General features: G+C 47.2%; 1 protein-coding gene across 5 annotated transcripts in view; it reads right to left on the bottom strand.

The window, feature by feature from the left end:
* LOC105473154 (UbiA prenyltransferase domain containing 1) overlaps positions 1-16,050 on the bottom strand; it is a 96,333-nt gene that overhangs the window by 76,203 nt on the left and 4,080 nt on the right. The window contains exons 2-3 of one of the 5 annotated variants that reach the window (XM_071100790.1): positions 13,384-13,501; positions 6,210-6,338 (exon numbers count right to left, since the gene is read on the bottom strand). The exons of 2 other annotated variants lie outside the window; for them this stretch is intronic. In XM_071100790.1, the coding sequence (XP_070956891.1) occupies positions 13,422-13,501 (80 nt within the window). In that variant the 3' untranslated portion in view covers positions 6,210-6,338; positions 13,384-13,421. Of the gene's footprint in view, positions 1-5,696; positions 6,339-8,924; positions 9,820-13,383; positions 13,502-16,050 lie in introns of those variants that run through there. 2 more of the 5 variants (XM_011726790.3, XM_071100798.1) reach the window with 2 other exon arrangements.

The following is a 16,050-nucleotide window of genomic DNA, read 5'->3' on the forward strand; positions in this document are numbered from 1 at the left end:
AGGAAGGAAGGAAGGAAGGAAAAGAAAAGGAAAGAAAATAGAAAGGAAGGAAGAAACCTTCCTGAGCTAAGAGCTTCTACCCATTGGTCCTAGTTTTACCCTTTGAAGCCACATGCAAAAAAAGGTTAAAAAAAAAAAAAAGTCCAATCCATCTTCCCAAAGACAGCCTCCTTGTGACTCTCCTTTCCAGGCTGACATGGCTTTATGTGCCCCCACCCATCTGCCAACGGCATTCTGGACAAGATCCAGTTTGTTGATAACATCCTCAAAATGCGGTTCTTATACTGAGAAATGGAAATCTCTACCACAGCCGTTACCCATGCAAACACACACACATGCACACACATGCACATAGAAAAGCAAGCTCCTGTAATTGTCTTTTTATCCATTCCATTCTTTCTTTTTTTTTTCTTTTTTTTTTTTTTTTTTTTTTGAGACGGAGTCTCACGCTGTTGCCCAGGCTGGAGTGCAGTGGCGCGATCTCGGCTCACTGCAAGCTCCGCCTCCTGGGTTCACGCCATTCTCCTGCCTCAGCCTCCTGAGTAGCTAGGACTACAGGCGCCCGCCACCGCGCCCGGCTAATTTTTTGTATTTTTAGTAGAGACGGGGTTTCACTGTGGTCTCGATCTTCCTGACCTTGTGATCCGCCCGCCTCGGCCTCCCAAAGTGCTGGGATTACAGGCTTGAGCCACCGCGCCCGGCCTTTTTTTTCTTTTTGAGATGAAGTCTCACTCTGTCACCCAGGCTGGAGTGCAGTGGTGCGATCTTAGTTGACTGCAACCTCTGCCTCCCAGGTTCAGGTGGTTCTCCTGCCTCAGCCTCCTGAATAGTTGGGATTACAGGTGTGCACCACCACGCCCAGCTATTTTTTGTCTATTTGTAGACAGGGTTTCGCCATATTGGCCAGGCTGATCTGGAACTCCTGACATCAAGTGATCCACCCGCCTTTACCTCCCAAAGTGCTGGGATAACAGGCATGAGCCACCGTGCTTGGTCCCATTCCATATTTCATAGTATGTTGTCAAATGCCTTGCTAAAATCCAAGTATATTATATCTACAGCATGTTCTTGATCTCTCACCACATTGATTCTATTAATATCTAGAGAAAAGGAAGAAGGCAAAGCACCCAGGACCGGCCCCAGCCCAGCATGAGAGGAATGACCCACACATGGATGGGCAGAACTTCTACCTTCCTTATTCTGGATGCCAATTCTCCTGTTAATTCTACCTCAGATCACATTAACCTGCATGGAAGGTGGAGCTCATTACTCACTCAGACTAAGCTTTGGCCCAGGTCAAAGGCTCAGGTGTTGGTTTTATTTTTTATTTATTTGTTTATTTAGGAGATGGAGTCTCGCTCTGTTGCCCAGGCTGGAGTGCAGTGGTGCGATCTCAGCTCACTGCAACCTCCGCTTCCTGGGTTCAAGAGATTCTGCCACCTCAGCCTCCCGAGTAGCTGGGATTACAGGCGCTAATTTTTGTATTTATTTGTAAAGAGAGGGTTTCGCCATATTGGCCAGGCTGGTCTTGAACTCCTGACCTTAAGTGATCCACCCACCTTGACCTCCCAAAGTGCCGGGACTACAGGCATGAGCCACTGTGCCTGGCCTGGTGGTTTTAATACAGGAGTAAGGGAAGCATTAGTAAGAAAACATAAGACATATTCATATCTTTTCCCACCCAACTCCAGAAGAAGCCAGCCCTGAGCTTCCAAAGGTCCTCTGAGTGGGATTCAGTGCAAAGGTCCTACAAAGGGCAAAGAAGGGAAACGCTTTGAGTAGGGGAGCTGGATGGGGCATTATCATAGGTAGAGTGGTAGTGCTCCAAGACTGGGCAGAATGTGACTGGAGTAGCAGGAATCTGTGCCTTACTGGTACTTGTCACCAGGAAAGGGCATTCTGAACCTTTCTAGAGGAGCAGTGTCCAAGATAAGGGCAGATTCCAGGGCCAAACCCCAGCATCCAGTAGCAGAGAGGTTGATGGTAAGCAAAAATCCCTGGCTCTGGCCCTACAGAGGCCAGGAGTCCTGGGTGATCCCAGACAGATGGGAGGGTGCTCAAGAGGTAGCTGGCATTGAATTTCCAGCCACCTGACTGGGGAGCAGAATAAATCTGACTCAAAGCAATAAAGGCAGCCAGGCGCGGGGGCTCATGCCTGTAATCAGCACATTGGGAGGCCCAGATGGGTAGATCGCCTGAGGTCAGGATTTCGAGACCAGCCTGGCCAACATGGTAAAACCACGTCTCTACTAAAAATACAAAAATTATGCTGGGTGCAGTGGCTCGCGCCTGTAATCTCAGCACTTTGGGAAGCTGAGGCGGGTGAATCACGAGGTCAGGAGTTCAAGACCAGCCTGGCCAACTTGGTGAAACCCCGTCTCTACTAAAAATACAAAAAATTAGCTGGGCATAGTGGCAGGTGCCTGTAATCCCAGCTACTCAGGAGGCTAAGGCAGGAGAATCGCTTGAACCCAGGAGGCAGAGGTTGCAGTGAGCCGAGATTGTGCCACTGCACTCTAGCCCGGGCAACAGAGTGAGATATGTATAAAATATGTATATACAAAAATTAGCTAGGTGTGGTGGTGTGTGCCTGTAATCCTAGGTACTGGGGAGACTGAGGCAGGAGAATGGCTTTGAATCCGGGAGGCAGTGATTCCAGTGAGCCGAGATTGTGCCACTCCATTCTAGCCTGGGCGACACTGAGACTTGGTCTCAAAAAAATGAATATATAAACAAAGACAAGTGATGTCAGATTCCAGAGTCACCGAGAAAACTCATGCCCCCATATCTCCATGGTGGTCACACCATGGCTCTCCCCCTCTGATGTGTATGCTGTTCATTTTGGGACCCCAGTGTATCGCTTTGTATTTATTCACACTACATTTTTCTTTTGACCCATCAAAGCAGCCTTTTGATTTATGAGGCTAATTGTCAGTCATTTTGTAAGCTCTTCCTCCGAGGTTCATGAAACCTTTCATTTTGGCTGCCTCATCCGAGTCATTAATAACAGGTGTTGAATCCAGCTGAGCAAAGGGCAGAGGGCAGGGCTCCAACTGCTAAGGGCTCCTTCCCAGCTGACACTGACATGCTGATCAGTTAGCTTACTCCCACGGCCTGTTCAGTCTCCCAGGAATTTATCTAACTCCACTGTTATCCATCCCACGTATCTCTGCCTTGTTCATAGGATATATTGTCCAATGCCTAGCTGAAACCCACATGTACTCAATCTACCTCATGTTCTCCATCTATCAGCACAGTGACCCTATCAAGAAAAAGAAAAATGAAACGAGGTTAATCTGGCCTGACTGACTGGCTCTTGGCAAATCCACTGTAGCTACATGCTGCCCTCAATGCTTTTTTTGTTTGTTTGTTTGAGACAGGGTCTCGCTCTATCGCCCAGGCAGGTGTGCAGTGGCATGATCATAGCTCACTGCAGCCTCGACCTGCCAGGCTCAAGTGATCCTTCCACTTCAACCTCCTGAGTAGCTGAGACTACAGGCATGCACCACCATGCCCAGCTAACTTTTTAAAATTTTTTTGTAGAGATGGGGTCTTACTATGTTACTTAGGCTGGTCTCAAACTCCTGGGCTCAAGCAATCCTCTCACCTTGGCCTCACAAATTGCTGTGATTACAGGCGTGAGCCACCATGCCCAATCCCTGCTGCCTTTTCTAAAGGCCCATCGAATCTGGTCAAAACCTACCCAAACTCATCACCAAAAACCAGGTGCCCCTCCGCACAGCCTGAATGTCCAATGTCACTGCCTTGGTCTCCCTGAGATTTACAAATCAGAGTTCACAATCACACAGTAAGTATGAGGAAAGCAAAAACCAGAAGCCAGCCCACTGGTGAACATTTTCTTTCTTTTTTAATTAAGAAGTCTAAAGAAAACCTTCATTGACTCAGGGGACATAATACAAATTATGGTGACCTGCATATAAAACCTGGCACCAAATTTGGCCTTTGGGAACATTTATGTATAAAAATATGCATTAAAATCCGCACCAGGGCACAGTGCAGAACTGACAGCCCCGACAGGAGTGACCACCAAGGCATATGTGGTAGGTGGACACAGGGAGTCCTTGGTCCTCCAGCCCCAGGGTGAGCCCTGCATGAGAATGGCCTACTCCAAAGAGAGGTCAGAAGGCAGAACCCCTGTGAGCACCAAAATGCCACAAGCCTGGTGTGAAACAAAAACGGTGCTGGGAAGGACAGGGGAGAAGGTCGTCTTTCTTCCCCTTGTCTCTGGGCTCTGCCCACTATTAGAAGATTCTGGCTCTCTGCTAGACAAACCACCTTTGATTTAACTTTAGAGGAACTTTTGCAATTTTCAAACATTTTTTTTTTTTTCCAAGTAAACCAATCAATTTGAACTCAAGGTTCCATATCATAATTAGCTTGATCTGAAAGATTAAGAACTAGTTCTTACATCATTTTCTGCAGGCCATGACCTTAAATACCTACTAGAATGGCTAAAATCACAACAGAAAACAATGATGACCGTTTCCAATCTATTTTAGTCCTGGATCAAATGCAACTGAGCAATTCTGGCCCAGAAATTACACTTCACAGACAATGCAATGAAACGCAGTCAGGATAAATGCTGGAATTGCCCCATTCTGAGTGTGACCTCACTGAAGCCCTCAACTATCCACAAAGCCCCGGGGAGAGGCAGGGTCAATACTGCACATCTGTCTTCAAGAATGAAGACACAGCCCCTTCACTGGCGGGGCTGATCACTCTGGCTGAACAGAGCTCAAGACTGTTTGTCCACTGGCTATTCATTCACTGGGTCCCTGCTCTGCCCATCCTGTGGCTCTGTGGAAAGTGGCAGCTGTCCCTGACTCGCTGCTAAGCTGTTGCTCAAATAGTCTGGCTCCACAGATGGGAAACACACAAATGGCAACACCATAGAGGTGGAGAGGTGAGAGGTGGAGAGGTGGAGGGTGGGCATGGGGAGCATCAGAAGATGCAATCGGGAGGGAAAAGCCCTGTGGGCTTTGAGTATCCCACAAGAATGGCAGTGCCTCTACCATTTCAGGGCTCCTGAGAGTTACTGAAAGGGCTGGGAGTCCTTCCCATCACTCTAGTAGATTTAACAAAGGGAAAAGAGCCACCCTACTGATTTCAATCCAAAGGCAGTGATTTTCTCAGTTGCCTCCAGGGTGGTTTTTTTTCCCCTCCCAGTCCTTGGCATGTCTTGCTGCAGGGTAATCTGACACTTTTCCTCAACTGTGGCAATAAGTGAAAGGAGAGAGGAACAAAAGCATCTGAATCACAATTTAGGCAAAAAGCTGACAGTCACACAGGCTGTTAATGAGGGACTCTATCTCTCAGGCAGCGTAACTCAGGACACAGGTGCTGAGAGTAAGAGACAGGTAGCCCCTGTGTTAGTGAGGCCTGGCACCAATCATAGCACATCCTACAAGATCAAGAAAGCAGGACGACACTCTGCCCAGTTAGCGTCTTTTTGGGAGAGGAGGCCAAACTGGGCAGCTCCTTTACAAAGTCTGGGGACATTTTGTACGGAACAAGGAGGAACTAAGTCCACTTCACTGCAAAGTGACCTGAGAACACCCTCTAGTGGAAATTATTAATAAAACAAGGATCGTGCGCCCAATTCACCTTCTGATACAAGAATGGTTTTTAAATTCTCCATAAAATGAAGAAAAAAAAAGAGAGAGAGAAACAACATATTAACTTTAAGAACACAAAAACAATTTTTAAAAGGCAGAAGTTCCCACCCATGCTTAGTACCCTGACTGCCAAATCACGTTCCTTCCTCAGACACTCTGACTTTAATATATTCTAAGAAAAGGAGACATGTCGTGGGGGGAGCTACTTGTCCCCTTAAAGTTTGGGAAGACTGCCTGCTGGTGCCAGAATGATGCCAAAGACGTAGAAAAGTCCCAGCAGGAGGTTGAGCTTGGCAGTCCTCTGGGGCAGTTTGTTGAAGGCCTGGCTTCGGAACTGTCTCTCAAGGGAGAAGGCCATGGGAATGGTGAGCAGGGGGAGCGCCAGGCTGATGGTGCAGTGTGTGGCCAGGATGCTGAAGACCAGGTAGGGCAGGAAGAGCAGCGTGTTGTAGAGAATATAGGAGAACGTGGGGCCGATGAGGATGGCCAGGGTGACGATGCCAGCCTCCCGGTCGGACTCCATGTCCCTGGTGTTGTTGGAATGGAGAATGGCCTCGGTGCTAAGGGCAAGGGGGATGGCATAGACCAGTGGGAAGATGGCCAGGGACCCCACCTGGATGGCGTAGGCGAACATCACAGCCAGCGGGCCAAAAGTGATGAGGATGATGAGGTCTCCCAGAGCCACGTATTTGAATCCAATTCCTGCGGCCAGAAAATCCAGAGAGTTGGTGTGAGACCAAGGCTTGAAATTTAGGGACTGTTCACCAGTGAAGAGGCAGGCCACTTCTGGCTGAAAATGGTAAATCCTTAGACTGTACAGGTAGGCACTCATTTCGTCCCTTAACCCCACAGAGGAAATTCTGATTTCTTCTCCAATGACACAGGTGCAGAGACAATGCCCAGTGAGGCCTCAAGTCCCTCTTCTCAGGTTCATACCCAAGTTTCCCTTCCTACTGTCCCACAACAGAGCTCTGCAACATAGCACACTGGGCACCCACTACACTCTTAGTTCAATGGGAAGCCCAGGAAGGATCCAAAAGTTTTAGAATCCAGTTCTTTGCTGTCTTTCACCCTTCACCAACCCCTGCAAGACACCGTGAGATCAATCCCTCACAGAACAGCCACCCCAGTCTTCTACTTTTCCACCTCCTTCCCCTACAATCTCAAGGCATCTTCTGGTTTTAAAAACCCCCAGTGAATCTCAGTGAAATTTCAGGGTCCCTAAACGGGCACCCCTGCAACAAGTAAAACAGTGAGGACAGGAGAGTCATAATGCTGCTTCCCTCCTCTGTCTCCCATGAGGTTGAAACTAAACCACCCCTACCTCCTGCTTCTGTCCTGCTCATCTACTTCAAAGACTGTCTAACCCACTTCCTTCAAAACTACCTATTCTCTCCATCCCTGGGGCCACACTCCATCCCCCTTACCCCATTCCCAAATCTATCTCATGGTCATCTTATGCCTGGGATACTGCAACATCCTCCAAATTGGTCTACCAGCTTCCAATCTCATAACCCCTCCCCCTCTCCATCCCTAATCTAATCTCTAAAAAGGAGTTGGAGTGAACCTTTAAAAATAGGAATCTGGCCGGGCGCAGTGGCTCACACCTGTAATCCCAGCATTTTGTGAGGCTAAGGCGGGCGGATCACCTGAGGTCAGGACTTCGAGATCAGCCTGGCCAACATGGTAAAACCCCATCTCTACTAAAAATACAAAAATTAGCCAAGCATGGTGGCACACACCTGTAATCCCAGCTACTCGGGAGGCTGAGGCAGGGGAAATGCTTGAGCCTGGGAGGCAGAAGTTGCAGTAAACCAAGATCATGTTACTGCACTCCAGCCTGGCAGACAGAGCGAGACTCTGTCTCAAAAAAAAAATAAGTAAATAAACAAATAGATAAAAAAGGAATCTGACCACTCCCTCCCCCAACATACACTTAAACCCTTATCAACCACTTATCCTGGGGATAAAAGTTCCAGATCTTTAACCTGGCTCACCTGTGGCCCCGCCCTACCTCTCCTGCATCACCTTGAGCTCTCCTCCCCTCTTCACACAGACTTCTTCCAATCCATCAGAGCCTTGAGACACCCCTCCTTGGTCTGGCTAACTCCACTCGCCCTTTAAGACTTTAAAGACCATTCCCCAGGACCACCTCCCCTCACCCCTAAGCCACATTTGATCCCCTTGCAATATGCTCCCATGGTAATGTGCCTGCCATATTCAAAAACTTCATCATGCTTCTAATTCATCTCCACCTTTCTCACTAAACTGTAAGTTCCATGAGGGCAGGACATGTGTCTGGCTTGGTCACAGCTCACTCCCCAATACTTGGCACAAGGGCTGAACTGAACACAGAGCTACAGTAACAAGCACCTGGAATTCGGGACCAAGGTAAGGAAAAAACCTCCCACTCAGACTGAAACAGCTAAAGCAGCATGGAATGGGTGAAGCTGAGGTAGGTGACCCACACACCGATTGCTACAGAAGCTTATAAAACTCCAGTTCCAAGCAAGTTACGAGATGTGGACTCAGGATCAGAAAATAAACCTCTGGTTAGGCATTTTAACCAGTCTAAAATGACAGATGTTCCCACTACCCACAGGAATCAAAATAAAATAAAATGACAGATAACAATGGTCTTCGAGGCTCAAAAGCCATGGGAGCTAAGGAACAAGATCCAGCCCAAGTTCACCTTCACATCAGCGGCTGGGGTTCCCTGGTGCTAAATACACACCCTTAGTTCTTTAGAACAAAGTGTCTCCAGGGAAGGGCATTAAGGCACGGCCACTGACACTCTCCAACACTTGGCAAGTTAATTCTGCACCCTCAAGACAATTTTTTTTTTCCTTCTATTTGGATGATTTTTATACCAAGCCATGTTTTCACAAATAATTTGGTCGTATGAGGACATGCCCTCCAGGAGGAAGTTCCCTCAAGCACAGAACGAGCTCCAGTTCAGAATTAGTAAATTGATGTCTCTTGCAATATCTCACACATTTAGGGGACTACACCCACCCAAAGAAGACGCTGGGCAGGAATACTCCTAGCACAGACCTAGCCAGTTCCTCTATAGCCGCCCACTCTTGTTGTGCTTGTTTCCTCAGCTCCCCAAGAGACTCCACGGGTCTGGCTATGAAAGAAAATGCAACAGCACTGCAGCCTTGACCTTTGGCTGGATTATCCAAGAACACCTCCTCAGATCACTTGGCAAAAACCAAGGTAAGCGGTCAGGCCAAGGTAAGCGGTCAGGCCAAGGTAAGCGGTCAGGCCAAGGTAAGCGGTCAGGCATGGCAGCTCACGCCTGTAATCCCAGCACTTTGGAAGGCCGAGGCAGATGGACCACCTGAGATCGGGAATTCAAGACCAGCCCGACCAACATGGAGAAACCCTGTCTCCACTAAAAATACAAAAAATTAGCCGGGTGTGGTGACGCATGCCTGTAATCCCAGTTACCCGGGAGGCTGAGGCAGAAGAATCGCTTGAACCCTGGAGGCAGAGTTTGCGGTGAGCTGAGATCATGCCATTGCACTCCGGCCTGGGCAACAAGAGCAAAACTCCATCTCAAGAAAAAAAAAGGCCGGGCATAGTGGCTCACGCTTGTAATTCCAGCACTTTTGGAGGCCACGGCGGGCAGATCACCTCAGATCACCTGAGGTCGGGAGGTCAAGACCAGCCTGACCAACATGGAGAAACCCCATCTCTACTCAAAATCCAAAAAAAATTAGCTGGACATGGTGGCGCATGCCTGTAATCCCAGCTACACGGGAGGCTGAGGCAGTAGAATCGCTTGAACCCAGGAGGCAAAGGTTGCGGTGAGCAGAGATCACACCATTGCACTCCAGCCTGGTCAACAAGAGCTAAACTTTGTCTTAAAAAAAAAAAAAGGATGATGTAAGCAAGGTTGAGCAGAGGTCTCTGTCCCCAACCCAAAACCAAGAGCAACCCACTCTGGGGAGGAAAAAGATCTGGTTATCTGACACAAGAGAACAGTAGAGCCCTTGGGGAGAAAGCCGTTTCCTAGCATTTGATACATGGCCCAAGGCTCATGTGCTCTACCTGATTCAGAGACGTGGCCCATCTGGGAATTTCCTTTTAGGCATTCCTCCTCTCCCAACCCCATTTTCTGAATGAGCTTACATAGTGAAATACTGGGCCAGTTCTCCACATGGCAGCCAGAATGAATCTGTTAAGACATAAATCAAAAAGTTGGCAAGATGCAGAGCAACTGGAACTCTTGCTGGTGGGAGTGTAAAGAAGTACAACCACTTCAGAAAACAGTTTGGCAGTTTCTCATAAAATTAAACATCATCTGCCCTGTGACCCAGCAATTCCACTCCTGGGCATTTACCCAAGAAAAATGAAAACAAATATCCACAAAAAGACTTGAACATGAATGTTCAGTCATAATAGCCAAAATATGGAAGCAATCCAACTGTCCCTGAACAGGAGAATGGATAAAGAAGTTGTGGTATGTTACAATGGAACGCTACTGAGCACAAAAAGGGACTACTGATACACACAACAACGCAATCAATCTCAAAAACATCACGCTGAGCAAAAGAAGCCAGACGAGAGCTCAGACTGAAATAAATACACATACATACATAGATAGTTCATACTGAATGGTTCCATTTGTATGACCAGGGAAACCTAATCTATGTGAGAGAAATCAGAACAGTGGTTCTTTCCCTGTCTCTGGATGGGGGCAGGGAGTGTGGGATTGACAGGCAAGAAGCACTAGGAAGCTTTCGGGGGTCATGGAAGTGTTCTGGATGATGATGGGGGTGTGGGTTATGCAACTGTATACGTTTGTCAAAGTTCATCAAGCTGCAACACTAAAAATCTGTGTATTTCACTGTGTGTCAATTATATGTCAATAAAAGTCAATGTTTAAAAATACCCTAAACCAGATTATGTCACTACTCTGCTCAATATATTTCAATGCCTCCCCATTTGTTCATTGGATGAATATTTACTAAGTAATATTACATGCCACGCACTGCTCTGGGTGCTAAGGGTTCAGCTAAGATCAGACACAGAAATCCCTGACTGCAGGGAGGGAGCTCGCAGTCTAAGGGGGAAGATAATTAACGAATTAAGTACTTTATATGGCACGTTAGAAGGTAACATGTGCTATGAAGAAAACTAACCACAGAGAAGAGCAGCAGGGGAGTATCAGGTAGGGGCACAGAGCAGGTATGTGATTTCAAGCAAGGTAGAAAGCAAGGCCTCACTGAGAGCTGACATTTGGGCAAATAGGTGAAGGAAGAGAGAAAGTGAACCACACTGTTAGAAGCAGGAAAAGCATTTCAAACAGAGGAAGCTGCATCTACAAAGGACCTGAGGGAGGGGTAGGAGGGGTCAGGCATGCTCCTGGACTAGAAAGGAGGGCAGTGTGGCTGGCCCAGGATAAGCAGGAAGAAAGGAGGAGGGTGGGTCAGAGAACTGGGGGGAGGGCAAAGGGTGGGCAAAGAATGTAGGACCCTGGGGGGTCACTGTAAAGACCCTGGCCTTTACACTGAGCGAGATGGGAGTCACTGAAGAGTTCTGAGCAGGACTGACAGGGCTGCCCTGTATTTTAACAGAATTACTCTGGTGGCTGAGTGGGAACAGCCTGAACAGGACCAGAACAGAGGTAAAGAGACCAGCTGGGAGCCTGCCGCAAAAATCCAGGGACAGATGATCACAGTGGTGGCTGGAGACAGTAAGAAGTGGTCACATCCTATAATCATTTTGAAAGGAGAGTCAACAGAATTTGCTGATGAATTGGATGTGAGACGTAGAGTCAAGGACGATGCCCATGGCTTTTGGCTTGAAGAACTAGGATGAAGCTGCCATTGAGCAAAATGGGGAAAAAGCTGTCGGTGAAGCAAGTTTCCTTGGGGAGAAGATCAGGAATTTGGTCTCAGACATGTTAAGCTTGAGATGTCTGTGAGACAGTTCCAGGAGAAGTTGCTGAGTAAGAAGTTGGATATGAGTCTGGAGTTTAAGAGTCACTAGCTTAACAGATGGCATCTGAAGCCATGAGCTAAAATCACCAAGGGGGTACACGGAGATAGAGAAAAGAGGTCCAAGGACTGAGCCCTGGAGGCTGAGGAGTAGGACTTGTTAAGAGCGCCATGACAGAGACCCTGCCTAACTCGCCAACTGTGTCTCATACCCTCTCTGGCTCACACAGACCTTTCAGTAGATCCTAGCCAATGTCACACTCTCTCCTACCCACCACATTTGCAATTGGTGGTCCTTCAGCCCTGGAGGACTCAGCATCGCAATCAGACTCCAATTCCACCCCATGGCCAGCTCCTTGTCCTTCCGTCTTCAAGCCCTAGTTTAAATGTCAGTTTCACAAAGACAGCCTCTTCCCTTCACCACCACCTTGTACTTTTTATTACAGCACCTCATTGATTTCTTCACGGAACTTTTTACAATTGGTTGCCAGGCCACCACAGCCTTTTGGTTTTCCTCTTACTCCTCTGGATGCTTGCTCACATACCCTTTACCTGTGCCTTTTCTTCTCCCACCTCTAATGTGGGATTGTCCCAGGGCTCAGACCAGGACTGACTTTTCTTTTTTTTTTTTTTTTTTGAGACAGAGTCTCGCTCTGTGGCCCAGGCTGGAGTGCAGTGGCCGGATCTCAGCTCACTGCAAGCTCCGCCTCCCGGGTTTACGCCATTCTCCTGCCTCAGCCTCCCGAGTAGCTGGGACTACAGGCGCCCGCCACCTCGCCCGGCTAGTTTTTTGTATTTTTTAGTAAAGACGGGGTTTCACCGTGTTAGCCAGGATAGTCTCGATCTCCTGACCTTGTGATCCGCCCGTCTCGGCCTCCCAAAGTGCTGGGATTACAGGCTTGAGCCACCGCGCCCGGCCAGGACTGACTTTTCTACCAACACTCCCTCCCTTGATGACTTCACCCAGTCCTACAACTTCATCTATAGACTAATGACTCCCAAATATGTAATCTCTAGCCCAGGCTTCCCTGAACTTGAACTACCCATTTGACATATTTGTTAGGAGATTTAAGACATTAAGATGTCCAAAGTTGGCCAGGTACAGTGGCTCACGCCTGTAATCCCAGCACTTTGGGAGGCCAAGGCGGGTGGATCACCTGAGGTCAGGAGTTCAAGACCAGTCTGGCCAACATGGTGAAACCCTGTCTCTACTAAAAATACAAAATTAGCCAGGTATGGTGGCGCACGCCTGTAATCCCAGCTACTTGGGAGGCTGAGAATCACCTGAACCCGGGAGGCAGAGATTGCAGTGAGCCAAGATCACGCCACTGTACTCCAGCCTGGGAGACAGAGTGAGACTGTCTCAAAACAAACAAAAAACAAAACAAAAAACCACGAAGTCAATCTCTTGCTTTTCCCCCAAAACTTGTTCTACCCCAAGTCTTGCCCTTCTCACATAATGACATCACTCCAGATGGTATCTTCCGGTTCTCAGGTCAAAACCTTTGAGTTATGCTTATGCAGCTGTGGAAAGGCAATGGCATGATTAACTGGGGCCTTGAAGATGATGAAGATATGACATTTACAAGGTGGACAGGCATGATTATTGGGCCACCAAGGACAAATTATGAAAAGAGAATATAGGCCTGGCATGGCAGTTCACGCCTACAACCCCAGCACTTTGGGAGGCCAAGGAGGGCAGATCACGAGGTCAAGAGTTCAAGTCTAGTCTGGCCAACATAGTAAAACCCCATTTCTACTAAAAATACAAAAAATTAGCCGGGCGTGGTGATATGTACCTGTAATCCCAGCTACTTGGAAAGCTGAGGCAGGAGAATCACATGAACCCAGGAAGTGCAGGCTGCAGTGAGCTGAGATCACGCCATTGCGCTCCCACATGGGCCACAGTGCGAGCCTCTGTCTCAAAAAAAAAAAAATATATATATATACAGCCTGAAAGTAGAAAGTGGACCTAAATACCCAGAAGCTCCCCAATCAGTTACATTTGTAACAAGAATTAATATGAATGGAATAAATAATTCCAGTGGGATGGTGGATGACCGCAGCATACCAGTATTAGCAAAATGACAAAATTCATATAGCATTAAAGTTGTACTTCAAGAGCTAAGATGTCTAATGATGTCCAAAGAAAATATGAAGCTTCCACAGTCACTGGAAGGACATACAACAATTAATTTTAGTGGATCTCAAACTTGTCTTATATCAACAACCTTCTACTTGTGTTAATGTCTTGATTAAATATCACAATGCAAAATACCCACATGTTAAACAAAAGAATTCCAGCTGGTAAACATGACCTGTATATTTGTAAGAATATATTTAATATATGTACACCCATTATGTTTTCAGGTAACAGTAGGAAAAATGCAACTCAATTTTTTTCTCTTGTTAAGGTACTGTCATTTAAACATAAACTTGTGGAGTACTCGAAATGGAATTCAGGTTTACAAGATGAAAGCGTGGTAAGAAGTGTCAGATGGCAGTGGAAGCGTGTGTGTTTCTAAAGTCTAAAAATCTCAATAAAGAAAGCAGGGCTGGGCACAGTGGCTCATGTCTATAATCCCAGCACTCTGGGAGGCTCAGGCGAGCAGATCACTTGAGGCCAGGAGTTCAAGACCAGACTGGCCAACATGGTGAAAGTCCGTCCATACAAAAAATACAAAAATTAACCAGGCGTGGTAGCACGCACCTGTAGTCCCAGCTACTCAGGAGACTGAGGCAGGAGAATTGCTTGATCCCGGGAGGCAGAAGTTGCAGTAAGCTGAGATCGTACCACTGCACTGTAGCCTATGTGACAGAGTAAGACCCCCATCTCAAACAAAAAACGAAAGAAAAAAGAAAACAGAGCCTGGGCGAGGTGGCTCACACCTGTAATGCCAGCACTTTGGGAGGCCAAGGTGGGACGGATCACCTGAGGTTGGGAGTTCAAGACCAGCCTAACCAACATGGAAAAACCCTGTCTCTACTAAAAATACAAAATTAGTAGGGCGTGGTGGCCCATGCCTGTGATTCCAGCTACTTGGGAGGCTGAGGCAGGAGAATTGCTTGAACCCAGGAGGTGGAGGTGGTAGTGAGCCGAGATTGTGCCATTGCACTGCAGCCTGGGGAACAAGAGCAAAAATCCGTCTCGAGAAAAAAGAAAACTGAAATGGCATGCTTTATCCATCTTAGTGAAAGAGAGCTGCAGTTGAAATTGTTTAAAAAGTAGCAGGTATTTGCCAGGCATGGTGGCTCACGCCTGTAATCCCAGCACTTTGGGAGGCCAAGGACGGTGGATCACTTGAGGTGAGGAGTTAGAGACCAGCCTGGCCAACATGGCGAAACCATGTCTCTACTAAAAATACAAAAATTAGCCAGGTGGGTACCTGTAATCCCAGCTACTCAGGAGGCTGAGGCAGGAGAATCACTTGAACCTGGGAGGCGGAGGTTGTGGTGAGCCAAGATCGCACCACCATACCCCAGCCTGGGCAACAGATCAAGACTCTGTCTCAATAAATAAAATTAAAAAAAAAAAAAAAAAAGTAGCAGGTACAATGAACACTGTCACAAATGTGTTTTTTGTTTTTTTGTTTTGTTTTGTTTTTTGAGATGGAGTCTTGCTCTGTTGCCCAGGTTGGAGTGCAGTGATGAGATCTCGGCTCACCACAACCTCCCAGGTTCAAGTGATTCTCCTGCCTCAGCCTCCCAAGTAGCTGGGACTATAGGCATGTACCACCATGCCCAGCTTATTTTTGTATTTTTAGTAGAGGTGGGGTTTCACCATGTTGGCCAGGCTGGTCTCGAACTCCTGAGCTCAGGTGATCCACCTGCCTCGGCCTCCCCAAGTGGTGGGATTATAGGCGAAAGCTACCACACCCAGCACAAATGTATTAATTTTTGAAGTGGTGTGGGTGCTGACTACTAGTAGTATGAAAAATATGTTCAGGATTGTTTTGATACCTGTATTATAATAAAAAATGTTGGGGGGAAGTTGATGAATTTCTGTTAAAAGCTGTTCATGTGTGTTACATGTATCAGACATGGTAAATATTTGCTTACAGTCTTTTTTTTTAAACAAACTACGCACTTAAGGTCAAGTGACATCAACAAAAAAGGGATAGGTATATGGATATATAATTTTGAAAATAAAGTTGGTCTTTTTTTTTTTTTTTTTTTGAGATGGAGTCTTGCTCTGTTGCCCAGGCTGGAATGCAGTGGCGTGATCTCAGCTCACTGCAACCTCTGCCTACCAGGCTCAAGCAATCCTCCGTGTATTGTTAGTAGAGATGAGGTTTCACCATGTTGGCCAGGCTGGTCTGGAACTCCTGATCTCAAGTGATCCACCTGCCTTGGCCTCCCAAAGTACTGAGATTACAGGCGTGAGGCACAGCGCCCAGCCCAAAGTTAGTCCTAAAATGTAAATAAAATGTGGAATGTGTCATAAAAAAAAAAACCTTTGAGTTACG

This window comes from Macaca nemestrina, chromosome 1 (genome assembly GCF_043159975.1).
Source record: "Macaca nemestrina isolate mMacNem1 chromosome 1, mMacNem.hap1, whole genome shotgun sequence".
NCBI lineage: Eukaryota > Metazoa > Chordata > Mammalia > Primates > Cercopithecidae > Macaca > Macaca nemestrina.